At 42.0% G+C, this 22394-nt stretch overlaps 1 protein-coding gene across 1 annotated transcript; it reads right to left on the bottom strand.

The window, feature by feature from the left end:
• Nucleotides 1-3953: 3953 nt before the first annotated feature.
• LOC131399105 (probable G-protein coupled receptor 148) lies at nucleotides 3954-18324 on the bottom strand. Its single transcript, XM_058533172.1, has 3 exons — nucleotides 18065-18324; nucleotides 15698-15848; nucleotides 3954-5647 (listed from the first exon to the last, which is right to left on the bottom strand). The coding sequence occupies exons 2-3, from the start codon at nucleotides 15775-15777 to the stop codon at nucleotides 4711-4713; spliced, it is 1017 nt and encodes a 338-aa protein (XP_058389155.1). The 5' UTR covers nucleotides 15778-15848; nucleotides 18065-18324; the 3' UTR covers nucleotides 3954-4710.
• Between the last annotated feature and the right edge of the window lie 4070 nt (nucleotides 18325-22394).

Raw genomic sequence — 22394 nt, 5'->3', positions numbered from 1 at the left:
CTTCCCTTCCCCCCGCCGCCCCAAGTTGCCTGTGACTCTTCCGGGGTTAGAAGAGATGGAGGCTAGGAGGAGATGTAAGCAGCAGGAGAGACTGTCCTTACCGAAGGCAGATATAATATGATGCTTGTATCTTCTGGGTGAGGCAGATTCCCAATGATGATTCTGTCTCTTCTATAGCACTTCGTGCGATCCTCAATCAAAATTATCCCCTCTGGGCCCTCGGGCAATCCTTGTCTGTGGCCAGCTGCTTCTCGCCCCATCTTCATCCTCCACAGCAAATAGGAACTTCCAGCCTCCTTCTGCTGAGAGCCCTTCTCCTTTGGAAGGAAGTCTTTGTGGACAGGTCTTTTCCAACAACCCCAAGGCCAGATCCTTCCCACAAGTCCTCGTGGCTTACGAGAACACTCTGAATCCTTTCCCTACCCCCACCAGGGGTAGATGTGCAGTTTTCTCTCCACTGCATATACAGTCAGGCTTCTGTATCCACGGTTTCCACATCTATTGATTCAACCAGGGCGGATGGAATGGCCTACAATGGTTGCATCTGTACTGAACATGTACAGACTTTCTTCTCTTGTCATTATTCCCTCAACAGTGTAACAACTATTTACATCGTATTAGGTATTATAAGTAATCTAGAGATGATTTAAAGTATACAGGAGGATGTTATATGCATAGGTTATATGCAAACACTATGCCATTTTATATAAGGGACTTGAGCATCCTAGGATTCTGGTATGCACGGGATCCGGGAACCAATCCTCCACAGATACTGAGGGATGACTGTATATGTCTTTGCTTTGCCATCAGGCAGGCAGTTCTAGCCGCAGACTTTGACCTTCTCAGAGAAAAAAAATGCTTAAAGTTCTTTAATGTGGCTGATTTTACAGTCTTGAACTTCTTTCTAACAATGGTCTGCATTCATTCAGCATTTTCTTATGATAGGTATTAGGAACTACTTTTCTGTTCTGCTTTTCGAGATTATGCCCAAGATCATTTCCAGTTAGCCCATATGTGTTTATATAGCATATCTACATATAAGCCAGAAACAGTTTCATGCGGTGATAATATGGTTGCATTTATAGTAAATGAAATTGTCATAAGAACTTGGGAATTTTGAGATAATTCACATTTTTCCTTAAGTAATTTATTTTTACAGAGCTATTTGCAAAGTATGTCTTCTCTGAACAATTCCCCCAAAACCTCTACCCTTTATGACTTTAAATTCAATATCATTGCACATTTCTATAGGGAAAAAGAACATTTTACAAGAATTCTAAACTAATTGCAAGTAACTTTAGCCACCACTTCATCTCTCCCTTTCCCTTCCTCATCTTGCCCAAGTTTAAGGTTCTCTAGGGGAGCAAAGGATTTTCACATCATGAGAAAGATTATTGCTGATGTCATTCATGACATAAACTATCATTCTCAATACGAATTTAAACAACTTTGCAATCCAAGACCAGGATATCAAAACCAATTATCTTACAAATGAGAAATTCTCAGTAATTTGCCCTTTGTAGACATCTCTTCAGGAAAACACAAGAGACTGATAACAGTTGTTGACTCTTAGAAGAGAACTGGGGACCTGGAAAAATGGGGAGGAGAAAGACTTACTTTTCACTAAATATCATTTTGAACCTTTTGAATTTTATACTATATATTCTCAATTCAAAAACTTTTTTAATTTAAAAATAATAATTTGCATTTGAAAGTAAAAAACTACCATTCTAACACTCAATGTCACAAGCAAAAGTTACCTTCTGATATCAGAAAATAGAGTTTTAAAAGTTTTAAGGATAAATTGAATTGTGTATATAATAGATCTAGGATTTATAATTGAAGTAAGCTTGGTAAATTTTTTGAGTTTTTCTTCCACTCTCTGCTCTCAGATTGCTTGAGATTGCAACAAAAACAAAGAGAGAGCTTGGTTTTTGTGGGGAGGGAGTTTGTAGAAAGGCACATCTTATTGACAATGAATCCATTTCATCATTTCTCGAGAGCCTGCCATCTACCAGGCACTGTGTTGGGTGCCGGGAGACATCTTGTGCCTGCCCAGGAGAGAAACTTGCTCATTAGAAAAGAGAAGGTGGGGCTTTGAGTTCTTAGAGTTGGGGTTGGAGGAAGAGGGAAGACTTAGACTGAACGCCTAGAGAGGAAGCAAGAAGGACTTGAGCCAAAATGGAATCAAAACACAACATGGAAGTCACTGGAATCTGAAAACAAGGGGATGGGGTGGGACCTAAGGAAGGGGAAGTATATTCAAAGCAGTGGGTGAATAAGAGGCTCTTTTCCACAAGCCAAGTGTCCACACCCAAAGCAAAGTGGAGAACTGAGGCCTGAATTTCCCAAGCAATTGGCCCAGCTCTTAACAGTGATGAAATGATTACTCTGGGCCAAGTCATGTGTACAGATGGTCCCCAACTCACAACGGTTCAACTTAAGATTTTTCAACTTTACGATGGTGGGAAAGCGATATGCATTCAGTAGAAATTATACTTCAAATTTTGAATTTTGCTCTTTTCCCCGGGCCAGCGCCACGCTGTATGACACTCTCTAGTGATGCTGGGTAGGGCAGCAGCCACGGCTCCCGGTCAGCCACGCAATCACGAGGGTAAACAACCGACACACTTACAACCATGCTGTACCCATCCAACCAGTCTGTTTGTCACAACCATGCTGTACCCATCCAACCAGTCTGTTTTTCACTTTCAGTATGGTATTCAATGGATTACATGAGATATTCAACCTTTTATTATAAAATAGGCTTTGTGTTAGATGGTTTTGCCCAAGTGTAGACTAATGTAAGTGTTCTGAGGACGTTTAAGGTGCTAGGCTGGGCTAAGCCATGATCTTCAGGAGGTTAGGTGTGTTAAATGCATTTTTGACTTATGATGTTTTCAACTTATGATGGGTTTATCTGGATGTAACCCCATCATAAGTTGAGGATGATCTGTGTGACAAATGTTAAAGGGAAGGTCCTGACCTCCAAAGCTCCTGTAAGTCCTTTCTCAGCCTCAGCTTTTCTCATTTGTAAATCAGGAATAATAATGCCTACATTATAAAATTGTTGTGAGGATTTGCATGGTGTTAGGAGCACAATAGCTGCTCAATACATGGTGTCTGTTGTCTTTGTTGTTGCTAATGTTAATACCTGCAAATAAAACTAAACATCATAATGATAGATCCCATGGGTTGGCTCATTCAATCCTCATTTTACCCTCCTTTTGGAGTAACTTCCTGTACTGCCAAGTCTGTGCAACGAGAAACTAAATTTCCCAGACTCCTTTGCTCTTAGGGTCTGGATACCAGTTAGGTTCTACCAATTAAAGGCCATCACGTGAGCTCTGGAACACGGAAGGAGGTGGAGGCCACCTTTTGCAAACAAGGTCACAAAGATGTGAGTGGCACGAGGCAGCAGGGGCAGTGGTTTGCCCTTGACATCAATCAGTGGTGGCCCTGCTTTCAGCTTCTCCAGCCCTTCCAGTGACTTTGTTAGCATCTAATTGCTGTATCAAATCCTTTCTGTTTAAAATACCTAGAGTGAGGTTTCCTGTTTCTAGAACTGAATCCCGACTGATTCAGAAATAGGCATTTCATCTAAAGAAATACCATATATGAACTTTTGTGAAAGAATTTATTTCAAACTACTGCCTCAAACTTGCTTAAATTTAAATTATGACTTAACTGCCATGTTTAAACCAGTACAGTGCTTTCCTTATTGAGGCCCATTTTTTTTCAAGATCTGTTAATGCAATTAAAGTTTTCTGGGATCCTGAACAGTTAACTCTGTATTTGTGTATCATATTGAAGGCAGAGTATGTTTTTGTGATGATCATAACATATCCCTTATCTTTCTTTATACTGTATTTGGTTGAGGGGAAAATGGTCCCTGCAATAATTTTGCCTCCCATTATCCATTCTTCCTTCCTTTCTTAGTGTCAAGGACATCAATTTTTAGCTGGGGACACTGCTACCCAGCTAAAGTTTATTCCCACCATCCCTTAAAGCTAGGTATAGCCATATGACTAAATTTTGTCCAGTAAGATGTCAGAAAAAGTGTTTTGTCTAAATTTAGAAAGTGTCTTTAGAAGGAGGGTGCAGAGGCTTCTTTGCCCCTTCCTCCTTCCTGTTGGCTGGAGTGTGAATGTGATGACAGGAGCACCAACAGCCATATTGGGTCATGAGGTAGTACACTAATCATGGCAGAGTAGAAGAGAATGAGCCTGTTGCCTGCAGAGCTGCCACATAGGCCCAGATTTTGTACCTCCAGATTTCTTCCGCATAAGAAAAAAAATCAATCTCTAACTTTTTAAAGTCACTGTTATTTTATTGCTGTTTTGTTATTATATGTAGCCAAACCTACCCTTCATTAATGTAAGGGGAATTGCCAAACTTCTGCCCCTATCAACCATGGACTATTTCTCAGTTTCTAAAAACAAGTGCATTCTCAAAAGATGCCCAACTACTGAAACACAGTAAGGCATGCTGCCAAAAATGTTCATCTGGGTTTAGATATAAGCACATAAAATGATTTCACTGAGGCCAATTCAGCATATGCAGTGGTGAAGTTTGTTAGCTGGATGAAGAACTTTGATTACTCATATTACTTTCAAAATCAATTTTAGGTTAAGTAAAAGGCAAGTCCTCAGCCCTAGCTGATGGTCCCTCAGTACTAGAGGTGTTGATTCAAAACAGCTGCGTTTTTGTTTAAACTGGCCCTCTGCTGTTCATCGAGTGACCACACCACGACAGACAGCACATCCAATGGTATAATCGGCTTTGCAGCTCTCTGTTCCAGAGCCCATAGATCAGAGGGTTAAAACACTGGGCAAATGCAAAGACTCCAAAAAGCACCAGATTTAAAGCAAAGAAAAACACTCCGCACATCTTCCCCAAGCCTATGAATAACAGGGTTGGGATCACATGTATGCTCAGCTGCACTAAATGAATAAGGACTGTTCTCCTCGCTTTGATATTTGACCTGTTAAAATGGCCAGCCCGCTTCCCTTCTCTGTATATCAGAGAGTAACTTATAAGAATGACAGACAGGGGAAGGAAAAGGAAAACCATGCCAATGGCTCTGGCAGGAACGCCATTCAAGATCACTGGGCAAAGGGGTTCAGATTTAAAAACAGCAGTCTGAGTGGAGTTAGTGCTCTCTATGAGGAATAAGCAAACATTCTTGAGTATAATGATCATCCAAGTCCCAGCCAGAATCCTATACCTAACTGAATGTACAAAGGACAGGTATTTCAACGGCCAGCAAATGGCCAGGTAAGTGTTGACAGCCATCAAGGCCAGAGTGAAGAGGATTCCTTCTCCGACACTTAGCTGGGCTCCAAACACCACCCAGCACATCAGCACGGGGCTGTTGGCCAGCAGCGCCCGCATCCCTTGGAAAACCACCCCCAGACCACAATAGGAGGAGATGCACAGCAGATGGTGGCAAAGGAGGATGTATCGGACCTCCTTCCTCAGTTTCGAATTCTGTGACACTATGGCAATAATGACGACCGTGATGAAGGTGACAAAGGAGAAAGAAACCACATACACAGACGCCTTCACTGTGGCTTCCAGCCTTAGCCAATCCGATATGTTGCAGTGCCCGGAAGACAAGTTCATGATCTTCAGGGCAACTTGGCTCCTGCAGGATCAAAGAACAAGAAAGAGTGAATCTGTGTTAAAGCTTCCTGGGTGGTTTTCCAGCTCTCTGATCTTGCATGCAGTCTCAAGGGACAGATTGCATGTTTTTATGTACAAAGGATGACAATTTAGATAGAATTGACACAGATCAAAGAAACTGGAGAAATCATCTAGGGTCTTCTCTTTACTTCAGGGGAGGGGCATATACTCAAATCATCTAAAAGGAGGGTTTGAAAGATGTTCTCTCTGTACTTAGCAAATTGTTCAAAGTCAGGTCAAGGTTGTACCCCTTATGCATCCTTTTTCATCTTTGGTTGTGAGAACTTTCTCAATTCAGAGCACAAAGCACAATGTTGTAAAAGTCAATTGATTACCCACCAAACACGTGTTAACACTTAGTGCCTGCAAAGGTCTGAGGAAGAAGTTAGGGCAGGAGCTGTGAGGAACGTGGAGAAGTCGATGCCAAAACTTGAATTCATTCGGGTCCATGAGACATGAAAGGGAGATTGACAACAATGATGACAATCCTGGATGACATTTACCAAGTAGTTTCTAGGGATCAAAAACTGTTCTCACAGCATATTCCTCACTAACCTGGAGTACATTTTATTTTCCACGAAACGGTTTTATCATGCACTTTTCACAAATGGGGAAACTGAGACCTGGAGAGGCTATGTAACGTGCTCAAGGCCGTGTGGTTACTACTCAACAGGGCCAGGATTTAAATTTGGGAATACAACTCCAGAGCCCACACTCACAACCACTACGAGTAAGTTTGTGTCACATGCAAAGCCAAATGCATGCATTCGCTGAGTTCTTCTTTGGCCAATGTCATTTGACCAGCCAACCGAACCCCATTTGTAGGAATATTGTTTCTGTTGTTAGGAAGCTGGAAGACTGCACATCCAGGAAGGTGCTGGGAATGTGACCACTGAAATGGGAAGTCATGCACAGTAGCCTCATCAAATCTTCTCAAGTGTGCACAGCAATGAATAGCAGCCTGAGGAACCCCCAAATTACATTATCATTTTTGTCTCTGTGAGAGCCTGCTATAGAAACGCCAACTGTTGCCTCCCCTTCCACACTCCACCCAAGGTGATCAGCCCCACCATAGCCTTACTGCCTCACTTCCTCATGACCACAGCATCACCTCCTTCCCCATCAAAGTTGATTGGACAGGGAGTAGACCTCTGATCCATGGAAAATCATTCTGTAGACTGTGCTGAGTCCATCAGTCTATCTCTTAAAAATCAGACCCAAAGATTCTCACACAGAGAATGTAGTCCAAGTGTGATGTCGTGTAATTGGCCTGGCAGTCATGCTGGAGTGTAGGTGAGCAAAAGAAAGAGACAGAGAGAGGTAGAAGAGAAGCAGAGACAAGGGAGATCATGAGGCCCCTGAGAGGCCACAAAAGACCTTGCAAGCCAAAGAGAACACCCTTGGCTTCTGAATTTCTGATTCCACTGAGCTGCTTTGCATTTTCCGTCCTTGAGTTCTAAAAATATAACACACCCCTCTATTACTTGAGCTAGCTTAAATGGGTTTCCTTTCCTTTATTCTGTCCCCTGGAGTTCAAAGTATATAAAATGGACCCTGAAGAGGCACAATAAATTATACTGATTTCCTAAAGGGCATATCACAATGGAGATACAACTATTGCAACTTCCTGAGAATCTAAAATGCCATCGCTCCTTCAGAAATCTCTTGCTGAAGGCACAATTTTTTCTGTATATTGTGTTGTCGTCCTTTGTGGAGAATTTTCTCTGTTCTGATGGATTTTTGTGCCATTGTCATGCTGTTGAACTCCAGGAATTTATTTTCTCCACCCTCCAGCTCTCCAGAGAGGAATCGAAATTGTAGTGGTCACTGTCATCATCAAACTCATCATCAAGCTTTCTTGTAGCTGGAGGTTGTTCAATCAAAATCTTACACGAGAACCCCTCAATAATAAGCAGAAGAATGCACATCTGCCCGTATTAAATGCCTCCTCCTTAATCGTTCATTCCCAGAGCATGCGCCCCTGTAGCTGTCCTCAGGCACCACCATAGACACTGGGGGCCCCAATGAAGACTGCATGGAAACCCTGGGAAGTTAGAACAAACACCCCACCCCTGGACTGGGGCAATCCCATGACCTGGACTCTAAGCCTAGATCTGCCGCTAACAAGGAACGTGACTTGGGATGCTGAAGTCACCTTGCTCGTCTGGTCCCTGGTTCCTTACATCACAGCCATGCAGCACCGCCATGCTCCACATCCATTCTCTCTGCATCTGGAGTCGTCCTCACTCACATCCTCAGGGGCCAACTCTTCACTTGGGCCTGGAGTATCTGGGCTTTTACTTTATTCTTCGGAACAAGATTGCCCCCACCCCTGATCCAGAACCTCCTCATCTTATTCTCCATGGCTGAGCCTTGAATAGCACCCCTGGCTCTCTAGGACAGGGCCTATCAGGCCCCTTCCCAGGACCTGAAACCCGGCCTCTGAGCCCCAGACTTAGGGTGGTCGCTGCTGGCAGTCTCCACATGATGACGGCCTCCCTGTCTGCTTGGGCTTCTCAATAACGCCCACTCCCGGGCTCACCGTTGCCCGGTTTGGCCTAGCAAAAAAATGGGCTCTTCTCCATTATTCGATCTTGCTCCACACCCCTCATTCTGCGCAGAATGCCAGTCATGTCTGTAGCATCGCCACTGTATTCCTCATTCCTGCTCAGCAGGAATTCCCTGAACCTGCCTGGGGTCCCCACCCACCACCCCTGCTCTAGTTCATTTGACAGCACCTCCCCAGTGACAATGAGCTGGGCTTGGCCTAGCTGTGTTCTAAGACTGGAAACCATACAAAGAGCATGAGTGACTGTCATTGTGCTTCCTTTACAATGAAATTTTAAAAGCTGTTCTTTTTCTCCCCTGAATTGCTGCAGCTGCAGTTATAACAAAGACTAAACCACCAACCCCCCTCCTCCCAGATCTGAAATGGTTCCAGGGAACTATTTATCGTTGAGACCAGACAAGGACCAGTTTCTTTATTTTTCTAATATGTTGAACACACTCATCAATGTGGCACATTGTTTCGTCAAACTCAACCAAACCTCACTGAGCACCGAAACATACAATGCAGAATCCTAAACAGAGAGGTTACAAGGTGGTAAAACATGGGCACTAACATACAGAAGCTTCTCGTCCAGTGGAAGATGCAGAATACAACGTAATTAGGTAATAATAACCAACATCATGTCTAGTTTCACTCATTTACCAAATGAGTAAGAAAGCTGGGTGTGCTATTGGAGGTTGTTCAGAAATAGAAGCAATGACTGAGGCAGTGAGAGAAAGCTCCTTGGAGGAGGCGAGACTTGAATCCAGCCTTTCAAGGATGAAAACTGGAACAAAGTAGGTCAATGGCAAGGTGGGCAGGGGAGAGGGGAGGTACAGATGCCAGGCCACAGAGAGTAGAAGGAGCCAAGGGAGGACCCTACCCGGTATGTTCAGGAGACAATAAGCAGATCATTTTTGGTGGACTGAAGGCTTGTTTAGAAGACTAAGGACAGACTAAGACCAGAACCAGATTTGGAGGGCCTTGATACCATTCCAAGGGTTAAAATTGATTTTGTAGACAATAAGGAGCCTTGCATGATTAAAATTAGGAGCAGCACATGCCACAGGTTAAGAGCCAACATGAGATGCCCAGGCTTTCTTGCACAGTGCTATTTGATAGGAGCTCTGCAGGGCAGGCAGCCCAGCAAAGGAGAATTTGCACAATGAAGACACCACTACCATAGCAAGTGGCTTAGAATAATTTTTGTATACAGGAAATTTCCAGGAGCATTGCAAATCTGCAAAATCAATGAGAGCAAGTTTTACTGCCTTTAATCTATTTATGAGACCTCAGGAAGATCAGCAATTTATTCAGGATCATGCAGCCAGAAAGAATCTCCCAGTCTCCGAATCCATATTCCTTCTCAGAGGTATATTTGCATTTCAAGAGCTCATGGCAACGAAATCCGTATACTAAGCCCTCATCTAATCATATTACCTCTACTTAATGTGAGTTGTTAGAGACTTTTTCTTCTTCTGAAATTCTGAAATGGAAATACCTGTTTCCTTCTAGCCCAAAATGTTACTTTGGCTCCAGCTTTGAAATAAAACCTTGAGCTAAGAGACTTCAGCAAAGGATTACATTATATCCACAACTGCCCCAATAAAATCAGAACCAGCCACCACCACTCCCTGCAAAAATCCTGTAGGAAGCAGATGTGTGGGAAGGGCTGGAATGGATACATACAAGGTCAGTGGAGCACCCAGGTCGCGTCCTAAGAGCCCTGCTTAGGGCAAAGCCTTGAGCACCACGTGCTGCCCTCGGTGTATGAATCTACAAACATATATAAAAATAGATCTCGCACCCACAACCTGCAGCAACCTGCCCAGGAAACCAACCCTTTATCTGCAGTAACTGAGCCCAGAAGGCAACCCGCTGCAAGTCTGACTTAGGGGAAGTCAGACTGCTGTCTCTCTGACAATCCAGGAAGCTGAAAAACAACCTCTGTAACTATTGGCCCACAACAGCCAAGATTTGATTAATAACTGACAGCTTCTCCAATTTTTGTCCCTTCTTCCAATTTAGGACCAACCAGAGAAAGCCAAATACGCACATCTAAATAGCCACAAAGGACGCCCTCCTTCTAGTTGGCTGCCTCCAACTTCCCCAGGCCCACAGTCTCCCATCAGGGCACACTTGGACCCTTCCTTTTTTCCCGCATAAAGCTTTCCCACTCCTCTGTCTGCCTTTGAGTCTCTGCCAAAAGACAAGCGATGGTGGCCGACTCCTTTGCCGTAGTGAGCTCTGAATAAACAGCCTTTGCTTTTCTCCTTTGGTTGGTCTTTGTTTTTCTCCACATCGGGATGAAAAGATGATGTTAGTGGCTCTACAACAGGACATGTGCTTTGAGCCATTTCTGCAGGGAGCTCACAAATTTGTGGGAGCCCACTCTTCCTCTCCATCCTGTCCCCCTCCTGGTCAGCAGCAGGGGCAGACTGGGGAGTCTGGGCTGAATGAGACAGATTCCTTTCATGGACAAGCAACTGCTACCTTGGCCTCATCATGAGATCTGGGTCACTGAGCTGAGAGAATTTCCCACTTCTCTCACCTCAGAGGGTCGACAGGCAACTGTCCCTGAACAGACGCCCCACTGCAGAAGAAAATCAATGGAGCATTGGATGTGTGCCAGTGTGAGTGAAGGGCCCGGAAGGGAGCATGAGAAAAGGGATTATGACAGACAAAATCTAAAAGTAGATAACGTGTTGATTGTTCACTATGACACGGCTCTAGTGAGGGCCAACTTCTTTAATCCGCACAACAAGACTATAAAGGAAGCACTATCATTATTCCCATTTTTCAGAAAAGAAAACTGAGGGATAGAGGAAGGAAGGAACTCAGCCAGGGTTAATTAGCTTTTGACAATGACACTGGAATTTGGACCAGGCAGTCACTGTCTAAACCACAGGCTAGCTGCCCCCGTGTCAGTGAGGGGCGATATCTGAAGGTGGTGAAGGGCTCCCCACACTTCCTCTCAGGGGGTTGCTGGTTAATGGCAAAGTCTGGCTTCAAACCCAGCTCTTCCGACTCCTGAGATGACATTTTGTTACTGTTGTTTGTTGAGTCTTTTCCTAACAGTACCATATTGATGCATGTGAATTGAATTCTGTAAAAAAAGAGACCGAGCAGGTGTTATGGCCTGAATTGTGTCCCCTCCCCCCAAATTCATATGTTGAAGCCCTAACCCCCAGAACCTCAGAATGTGACTGTATTTGGAGATAAGGTCTTTAAAAGGTAATTAAGTTAAAATGAGGCCATGAGGGGGCCCTAATCCAATTTGACTGGTGCCCTTGCATCCTTGTCAGAAGAGGAGATTAGGACATACAGAGAGAGACCCTAGAGAAGTGTGTGCACAGACAAAAGACCATATAAACAGACAGCAAGAAGACAATCATCTGCAAGGCCAGGAGAGACGCCAGAGGAAACCAGCCCTGCCAGCACCTTGATCTTGGACTTCTAGCCTCCAGAACCATGAGAAATTAAATTTCTGCTGTTTAAGCCACCCAGTCTGTGGTATTTCGTTATGGCAGCCTGAGCAGACTGATACAGCAGGGAAAAGCAGCTACCAGCTACCACCTTATTTCCAGATAGCTGAGAATGGCTTCCCATGGGTCCAGCTAGACTCCCCCCAGAACCTACACCTGGGAACTTCTGAAGGAGGAAAGATCTCAGAGAGGGAGGAGAGCCTTCTCTTCTAGGGCGCTCACCAGTGTCCAGCAAGGTTAGGGCCAGTATCTGACTTAACACCAATGGGAAGAACTCATCAGCTGAGAACAAACTTCAGAAATGATTTCAAGTGCTCGTGCCTGCTGGCAGAAGGCCAATGAGAAGTAGATACTTTCAGAATGGCTCTTAAAACCCTCCCTGAATGATCAGAACTTCTCTTCCACAATAAATATGCCCCTTTCTCTTTAAACATGTCGTCCCCTTTACTCTAATTGTGGCCTTACTTCTTTAGTATTTTAAACACCACTCCAGTCTGTGAAGCTTCTGCCATCTCCTCTGTTATTCTCCTCAAAGCGGGCAGGAAGGAAGGGAGGGAACCGGTGTTTACTGAGCACCAGGCACTCCTCATCAAGAATAAGAACTTAACTAAATATTAGCTCTGTTAATCATCTGGAAACAGCTCCCAGAGGTGACGTGGAGAACTGGGTGAAATCACACTGCTTCTATAGGTATACCCTGTGACTTCTGAAGACAGAAAAATCACACATTTTTCTGAGTGTTTTCCCAGGCAGTTAACTTTTTGAATGTTAACCCGTCATTTTTTATAAAAAGGGAAATTCTCCAGCTTCCTCTCCCACTTTTTTATGACCAAAGTTTTGATCCACAGACATTCTTCTAAGTCCTCATAGGATTCGTTAACCTAGAGACTCACCACCTTGCTTTAATAGAAACTTGTCCTTTTCGAAACAAACTACTTAATGTTTAAAAACACATCTTAAAAAGCAATGTGCACACGTGTCTTTACTGAACACCTTGAGGTTTTGAAACACTAGGCTGACCATGGACAAGGGGAGGGTAAAGCAAATCTCCCAACCTGGAATATAAATAAATATTTAAGAAGGAAGTATTGCAAAGAAGGTAGCTCCATAAGAATGGCGACAAAGCTCTTTTCATTTTATAATTTAGATAATGATAAATGTGTGTGATCCAACTTACTACAGGAACAATGATATCTGTGTGAACAAAGAGGACACAATTTAATGATGCATTTCACTGCCCTACATATATCTGCAGATAGAAATAAGGCATAGGCCTCATTCCAGGATTTCAGAAAAAGATGGTTCAATACCTACTATAATCATGTCATATGTAACAACATTTTTCATGAATCTTAGAAACTTAAATAATGAATTTATATGAAATTATGGTACACTGGCTAAAATAAAACAGCCATTTGATTCTCCTTGGATGGAGCTCTCTGCATTGGCATGGGACTAACCAAGGAACAAAAGTGGCAGGCTCAACAGTTAGACATTTATTCAATCAGTTGGTGAATTCCAACTACCTATGTGTCCCCGGCAGGGATCAAAGTGCTGGGGATACACAGTAACCAACACACACCAAGTTTCTGACATCATGGAGCTCACACAATCCTGAATCTTCTGACAGTTACCTAGCAGGTAGTAAACAGATGGCCTTTCTTCCTTCCTCCCTGTCTCTCCAAACACCAAAGGTCAATACGATGTCTACAAACTGCAAAGAGTAAACAGCAATCTGTATGCTGTTGAGAAAATAATTCATTGCCAATACTATTTCCCAGAAAGGGAGAGGATTTTTGGTCTATTAGTTGTTGGTCTATTTAGTCTTTTAGTCTATTAGTCTATTAGTTCGTCTCTAATAAGAGTTCATCTTGTAGCATTTACATTTGAAATACGCTGAAGCTATTTTAATGTTGCACTATTGCAATTATTAAGCTAGTTAAAAGTTAATTTACCTGTGTATGACTTTAACATTATTAAAGCTTATAAAATAACACATATAAACCAATATAAGCTCAATTAAATAAATAAACAAATAACACACAGCAGCCAAGATGGTGAGGCTTGTGTTTTGCTAGTAGGCAATCCTCTACTCCATAGTCAATGGTTTTCTTTCATTGCACAGTTAAGATAGTTGACCCATCCTAAGCAACAAGATACACCCTTTCTGTCTCAGCAGACCTCGCCTGGCTTCAGCCATAAACCAGACATTTCGTCAGTACAATCTTGGCAAAGCTGAAATCAGCAGATTCCACGAAGTGCTTTAGTTTCTCTTTCTCATTCAGCCTTGGGGATTTTTTGTAACCCTTCTGTCAAGTTTAATTCTATTTCCTCAAATTAAGGTACAATTTAATTATAGCTATTCTTACCAAGCTTTTTTATACACTGTGATTTGTTTCACTGATGAAAAAGAATTTCTTTAGTTTTGAAATCTATTTATAATATACCCTGCTTGGTTACATACTCCTATCTTTATCAGGTGTCTTTGCACCATACATATTATACATGTCATGCAAAGTTGACTCCCTAGACGTGAAAACTGTAATTTTTTTCTTTTTCTTTTCTTCTTTTTTTGTAAGGAAGATTGGCCCTGAGCTAACATCTGTGCCAATCTTCCTCTATTTTGTATGTGGGTCGTCGCCACAACATGGTTTGATGAGCAGTGTGTAGGTCTGCACCCTGGATCCAAACCCATGAACCCCTGCCACCCAAGCAGAGCACACAAACTTAACCACTGTGCCATCAGGTCAGTCCCCCTGAAAACTATGATTTTTAAATAAATTTTATAACTGAAACTGAAAATTCATGGAATGCCTTAACTTTTTGCCTACTCTAAGAACTTTTACTTAGCACATAATTGATTATTAACTTGAATTTTTACTTAATTATTGTATAACTGATTTCTCTCAATTGTTGGAACCTATATATTTATAAAGTTCCTTTGGCAAGGGTATAAGTCCACCTATCATAGCAAATTCTCAATTACCATTTGGATGGACTCGCATTTTTCCATAACAAGTCCACTTACACCAAGTTAATAAAAGTCTTGGTTATTTTCACTAGCATTTATATTTGCCTTTTAGAATTGGCATAGAATTTTGAATCATATTTATAGAGCAAAAGGCTGTTTCAATACTCATCCTTGTGATTCTCTTAAAATATGACCATTATATTTATCTTTCTATTTAATGGACTTATTCTCAAATAGAAAATATATTATTGTCATTAATGCTATTTTTGCACACATTATCTATAACTGTATTTTGTATTTCTCAAAAGAACTTACATTCTAAGTATTTTTTTTCTTTTTTTTTTTTGTGAGGAAGATCAGCCCTGAGCTAACATCCATGCTAATCCTCCTCTTTTTTTGCTGAGGAAGACCAGCTCTGAGCTAACATCTATTGCCAATCTTCCTCCTCTTTTTTTCCCCAAAGCCCCAGTAGATAGTTCTATGTCATAGTTGCATATCCTTCTAGTTGCTGTATGTGGGACGTGGCCTCAGCATGGCCGGAGAAGCGGTGCGTCAGTGCGTGCCCGGGATCCGAACCCGGGCCGCCAGCAGCAGAGCGCGCGCACTTAACCACTAAGCCACGGGGCCGGCCCACATTCTAAGTATTGATGACAAAGAAAATTATTAACTTTGAAAGTCCTAGCTATATTATCATGAAACCACTTTTGAGTGATCAAAAATTTATAATCAGAATCTTTAAATTCATGCCCATATCCCGATTTCTCCACTTATACATTCGCTCATTCATTCATTCAATAAGCATGGATTGTACACCTACCACGTGTCAGGCACTGTGCTAGAATGCTGGGCCTACAGAGATGAGTGAGATATGGCTACTGTCCTCAAGAAATTTACTTCATTGATTTGGAAGTGGAAGCAGGAATGAACACTGGTGCAGTTTATGAGCAGGACGGTAAAAACATAGATCAATTTCACATTTTTTGGAAAAAACATATGTAAACCACAAACCTTTGGTTAGAGAAAGGTGAGTTCCTTTCTCCTTTTCCCAAGAAGAGGATCTGGGGAAGGTGTTCTTCCTTCTTTTGCATGAAAATCCAGGGCAGGTGATGTTGAGATGAATCCTGGGCAGTACCGACATGGGGCTGGCAGGAAAAACCTCCTGAAAAAAGCAAGGACACAAAAAGTTGAGTAAGGCTGTTTGAGGAAGACAGAAGTGGGTAAAGACGCCCTCCAGAAAACCACAGCTGTGCCAAAGAGGCTGGCACTGTGGATAGGAAATGAGGTCAAATCTGATACAGGCAAACTTAGAAATGATACCTACTGAAAGGAAACAGTCAAGAAATAGCCTAATTTAGGAAACACATGCGTGTGAAGGGTACAGGTAGCTAGATCTAAATACTGGCCAACTCTGGGGTTTGACCCAAATGACGAAGAGGCTTTCAAAGCTATCAGGATGCGGACATATGGAGAGGCTATCTTATCGAAGAACAAATGACCAGTCATCACGGGGACTCTCAGTGTATGACACAACTGGACAGATCTGGGTGACAACACAAGTGCAGGATGCAAGTCCTCCTGGGAGGTGAGGGTGGGCCTTAGATAAGGAAACAATGGCTGAGATGTATAAATCCCTGTGGTGTGTACCTACCAATGCACGGCTGTGTCACTGTGGTCTAGAGAGACTTGCTCCGGCATTCAAAAAACCTTCCAATAGAACTACAAATGTCCACCTTCCTTTTCACCACCTTCTCGGCCACTTAAACCATCCACATCCGTGGGTTCAGGCCCACACAAATTAACAGAGAATGTGGACTCCTTGGCTGTAGCAAACTCTGCCAAAAAATCAGGCTCAGATCACCATTCTCTGGTTATTGCCAGTTTTACCTAACTTGAGTATCCACCTTGTTTCAGACTTCCAGCCTGCCCTGATCTTAAATGTGTAGTTGCCACTTAGTCTAAGTCTTACTTCCTAAATACCTGGTCTCAAAACAGTGAATATTATTTCTGGATGATCCAGGACTGACCGGGAGCCACGTGAGACCTTTTGCTCTCTCACAGTCATCAGAGTGGTGCCATACAATCCCCACCTGGACCCCAAGAAAATGTGACCTGGTCAGAAGGCAAGTGTACCTATTGCAGGAAGTGCAGTCTCCAGAAAGAGGACCATAGGTGATAAAAGAGATGAGCCAAAAGTGAGTGGGGACCAGACCGGGGACTTCAGTTTGTACGACCAGAGCTGTAAGAATCCACATAACCCAAGAGGGATGTGCTATCTCCAGGTAGCCCTCCCAGAAACAATGCACCCTACCCTAAGACTTGGAGGTGGTTTGCTGATGAGATTAAGGTGTCTCTTTGTCTTAGGGTAGGATAACATCAGGACATGACTAATTTGATCCTGGAAATGGAATCCATGGAAACCATTCAGTGTATTTGTAGGTTCAACAGAGAGGATACTGAAATAACAGCAGAAAATCGAAGGATGCGTGTTCCCTTAGAAGCAATGAAAAGCAAATAGTAAGAAGTTAATAATGGATCACCAACATTGAAGAGTCGAAGGGGCCCGATTAATGTCATATCCACTGATCCACTTAAGAAATTGATCCCACAGGCTGAGAGTCATGAGGCTGCCACGGTCTTATTTTATTCAGTGAGTATAGACTATGTGCTAGAGTACCAGGAAGAGCGTCTCTAGGTAGTTAAACGGAAAAATAAGGCAGAATCCCTGCATGTGGAGCTCACAGTCTTTCAGGGAAGATGGATACATATATAAGCAGATAGTTTCAATACTATGAGTTAAGTGCTTTAATTCAAAGGGCCATGGAAACCCAGAGGAGGGAGTCTAACCTTCCTAGAAAGGTCAGGGAAAACTTCTCATAAGACAGTGACTCTAGAAATAATAAGGATTTATCCATCCAGCTAGCCAGCTTTCCATTCATTCATTCATCACGTACGTGTTGAGTACCTCCGACTGTTCTAGATGCTGCGGATACGACACTGAACAAGACAGACAAGGTCCTCACTCAAGTGAAGTTTACATTCTGGTGGGAGGTGGATGACATTACCAGGAGAAACGCAGAATGGAGTCTTAAAATCATCCAGTATCCACCTTCTGGCCTCATCTCATCGCCCACGTGTATTTTCCTACTGAGACCAGAGTGCCTTGATCGCTCAAACTGGAGCACTTCTATCCTTTTGGTAAGCGTAGCTCTCATCATGAAACTGAAATTAGTTTATTGCTTACCATCAGAATGGAATAATTCCAGAAGGGCGTGATCGGATAAAATCGAGTTTCTGAAAACGCAGAGCTGAGAATCAATTTCAAGCAGAAATAAAAGTGAGAAATGGGATGCCCAGACTGACATGAGAAATCCTTACCTTACTTCACCAGTGAGGCTCTTTTCTGCCAGTGGAACACAGAGTTCTCTTTTCCAGGAAAAAATATGTAGAAGAGCAGCAGGAGTTTCTTCAGGGATGCTGGTAAGTACTCCCAACACCCGGTATCTAACAGAAGTGAATCAAGGGACATGCTCCACTTCACATTCTCCCAGGACCCTGAGCCCTCAGACCGGGAGCCTTTCCGTGGTGCCTGCAGACACGTGATTCAAGTCTGTAGAGAGCTGCAGGATGTCAGAGAAAGCCGGGGACTCGCTGCGGTGGCCACTTCCTGAAAGAACCCTGAACTCCTTCTGTCTAAGAAGGAAGTGGAGGAACCCGGAGCCAGCGCCTCCCCTCTCTACACAGAGGTCCCTTTGCAAAGAGGCATTTGCTCTCTGCACCCCTTCTGGGGTTGGGACCCACTTCATAGTGTTTGAAGGCGACAAGGAAAAATGTCTCCAGAGAAAGATAAAACGTATCTCCACCCTAACATAAAGGAAAAATCAAGCCACTCAACCAGCGGCTTTAAGCCAGACTAGCCTTCAAAGATCTCAGATTATGCCTGCGGAGATGACCACAATTTCATAACAAAGACAGTTAGAAACTTCTGCGAGGCACAGTTGGTATCATTCCGAAAACTCCTATTTCCTGTCTGCTAAGATGTCTGCTTTAAATCTCTCACACCGCTAATTATGATGCAAGTGTTATACACCAGGTTTTCCTGATATTTATAGCCTTTATTCTTTTCGAAGCTATGCAAGTAATATGTTTGTGGTCAAAAATGTAAAATACAGATAAGCATGAAAAAGAAAATAAAAATTACCCATAATTCCAGGGTAAGATAACCATTGTTGACACTTTGGTGTACATCCTTCCAGGCTTTTTTCTGTGGAGGTAGATCTTAGGATGAGCTTCTCAACATCCATTCACCTCACACCATGGTGGAACATCCACGCAGTTTTGCTGGGATTTACCCCATGCCTAGCTCCAGTATAGACCCATATGTGGGTAAACTAAATTACAGTAATCCGTGCTCTTGCTGCAGTGTTTGTTTTAGGGACCAGCACCTAACCCAGAGCTAAGCCAATCAGTACAAAGCATTCCTTTGGCCTCCAGGAAAGGCACGTGATCAAGATGGTCCAGTCAGAGGGAAGCCTAGGACTCCTGCTAAAGGCTGGAGGAGAGACACTCAGTCCTTCTCTGAGCTGGGACAAGGCAACCCTGGGAGCTGTTGGCAGCCATCTTGCCACAGCAAGACAAACCACTTTCAGGTGAAACAGATGCTTCAGAAGGTGAAAAAGAGATATAAAAAGAAATTCAGTCTTTAAAAAACTCAGAGCTGTGAAATTAAGCTAACACCAAAATTTGTCTTACTTCTGGAGTTTCTAGTTATATGAACCAATAAGTTTGCTTGTTGAAGTCAGTTTAAATTGAGTTTTCTGTTAATTGTAACAGTGCATCCTAAATGACCTATGTAGATATTTTTATAAAAATGGGTCCATATTGGACACATTGTTTACAACTTCCCGTGCAAAAATACATCATAACCATCTTTCCTTTTCAAGATGTAAGTGAACACAAGTGAGGCCATCTTGTGACACTAAATAACCCTTTCCTAGTTGAAACTCTTTTAGTTTTATATAGTTTTTATAATGTGATCATTATAAATTGCTGCATGCTTTCATGATTTTCTGGCCCTGATCCTGTGCACATACCCCTGTTGAGGTACTCTGATAGCTTTGTTCTTAACAATTTTAACGAATCTTCCCAAGGAATAAGAAGGCCTCCAGGAAGGAAGAACACTTGTAGAATATTCATCATCGACAGAAGAAAAGAACAATGAGAGATCCTGGAGTCTGTCATGTACACTTCTGAACCCCCTCCTTTCTGTCCATTTTCGCTATAAAACTGCCCCAAGATTCTGTAATCCTTGAAGATGGGTTTTTTTGAGGCATTAGTCACCCATCTTCCCATTTGCAGGCTAATCTAATCTAATTAAAGTTTCCTTTCTTGATCCCTAACTCATTGTGATTAGTTGGCTCAGATGGCAGCAGCAGAGCGAGCCCATGCTCGGTATCAAAGATAAATATACTTTTACAAAATTATTAATTGCTTCAGCATAGTCCATTATGTGGACAGACCTTCAGTTATTTATCCAATCCCCTATTATTAGGTATTTCTGTTGTTTCCAGGTTTTTCCATATTATATAAACAATTCTGCGTTGAGTCTCCTAAATATTAGAGAACATATTTATTTCTTTAGGGTCCATTTCTAATGTAGAATTTCTGAGTCAAAGTAGGTACTTTTTAAATGATTTTTGATTCATATTGCCAAATGGCCTTCCCAAAATTTATTTCAATTGTTTCAACCAGCAGAGCATGAAAATGCCGAAAAAATTCCCTCCCTCCTCCCAGCCCAGAACCCTCGATATGTATAAAGTTTCAACACAAAGTCTTTATGTGATAAATGGGATCCCATTGCTGTTTAATTTGCATTTTAAAAAACCATATAGAGTGCTTAGAGTGTTTCACAGATTTATGTGTTTATTATATTTCTCCTTTTCTGAATTGCCACTGACATCTTTTGCCCATTTTTAATTGAAGCATTTGTTTATCTCTTCCCGATTTGTAAGAGCTATTAAGATTATTAAGCATTTGCCTATTACATGTGTTGCGAATAGTTTACAGTAAGCCACGTGACTGTTAACTTGCATATGGTGTTTTTTACTATCCTGAAGTTTTACATTTTAGTTAAATCAATCAAGCTTTCCCTTTATTGTTTCTGCCCTTTTTGTGTTATTCTCTAACTGGAGAACTCGCAGTCGCCCAGGTTCAGCCTCCACCAGTAAAGATGACCTGGGATGAACAGCAACAACACTGATGCTCGGGGTGCTGGAGATTCTGGACCCTTGGGAGGCAGCCTGGGAGTTTTCTGAACCCTTCCACCCCTGATTGCTTCTCTCTAGCCTTCCTTGCAGTGAGGTAAAGTTTATGATTAAATTATGGCCAACTGGATGGGAGCAGATGGGATGTGTGCAACTTCCGGGCTGTGCTCTTTAGAAAGGGAAATGCCTTCCCCTTTGACTTGTGCTCCTTCCTTGGGTTGGAGTGAAGAAATGATGGTAATCTTATAGATGAGTACAATAGTTAAGAATGACAGCACAACAAGCTAGAAAGAGCCTGGGTCCCTGACACTGTAGAAAGTCCATATCTCCTAGACTGCTTATAACTGGACTGTTTTGTGAATGAGAAATCACTTCTCTCTTGTGGGAGCCACTGTTATTTTGGGTCTTTATTACAGAGTCAAACCTGTATCCTAACTTAAACAGTAATGCGTGGACCCATTTTACACACACAGCAGCATAAGAGATGATAAAGAAAATTACATATCAACCCATTAACATTAATTAACTCGGGAATAGGATTGTAGGAGTTTGGGTGAAAATTATGAACTTTTCTTTTAATATTGATTTTTTCTTTAATTTTTAAAAAGTCCAGTTAGCTCTGACTCAGTAACTCACATTACCCCAGGTGGTTAAACACTTTTTTTTTTCCAATAGCCCCTTTCACTTAGTCATAGCCCTAGGCTCTATGGGTGGAAAAAAAGCGTGACTGAGGAATGGGCGCAAAAATTACGATAGTGGAAAAGTCTCTAATTCTAACAGGACTGGCTGAGATTGGAACTATATCATTAATAGTAAACGTGTGTTTTATAACTACTATGGACCAATATTGAAGGACATCAGCACGTTTCTCTTTAGATATGCATTTTTATCTTTTTTAAAGGTTATTAGGACTACCTACTGGATTCTGAAATATAACATATAATATGTATCTCAATATAATGTTACTCCGTCAAAAGGAAAAATATTTAAAACAATTTCAATTCACATATGACAAAAGTTCTTATATCTAAAAATTCCTTATAAATTTTAAATATTCATTCACCTGTGCCTATGAACGTTCAAATAAGTTATGTTTTAGAAATATATGTCACTTTCATGCATAGAAAAAGATCCAGAAGGATGCACATCCAATTGATAACAATGGTTCTTTTCCAGTAAGCGTATTGGGTTAGCTTGGGGAGAAGGCAGGAGCTGGAGGAAACTGACTTTTTATATTAACCATACTTGTATTGTTTGTACTTTTTCTTATATTGAATTTATAAATCTGAAAAACAACATAAAAGGTTTAAATAAAGAGTGGTAAAAATAAACTAAAAATATTTTTTAAATGAAAAATCTATAGCTTGTGATTTTTCAGGGATGTTTCAGCTGTTTGACTAGAAGGAGTATATTAGGTAAGGTGATTTCCACTACATGTAACAGAA

The sequence above is a fragment of the Diceros bicornis genome, chromosome 37 (assembly GCF_020826845.1).
Source record: "Diceros bicornis minor isolate mBicDic1 chromosome 37, mDicBic1.mat.cur, whole genome shotgun sequence".
NCBI lineage: Eukaryota > Metazoa > Chordata > Mammalia > Perissodactyla > Rhinocerotidae > Diceros > Diceros bicornis.
This window is presented reverse-complemented; position numbering and strand designations above follow the sequence as displayed.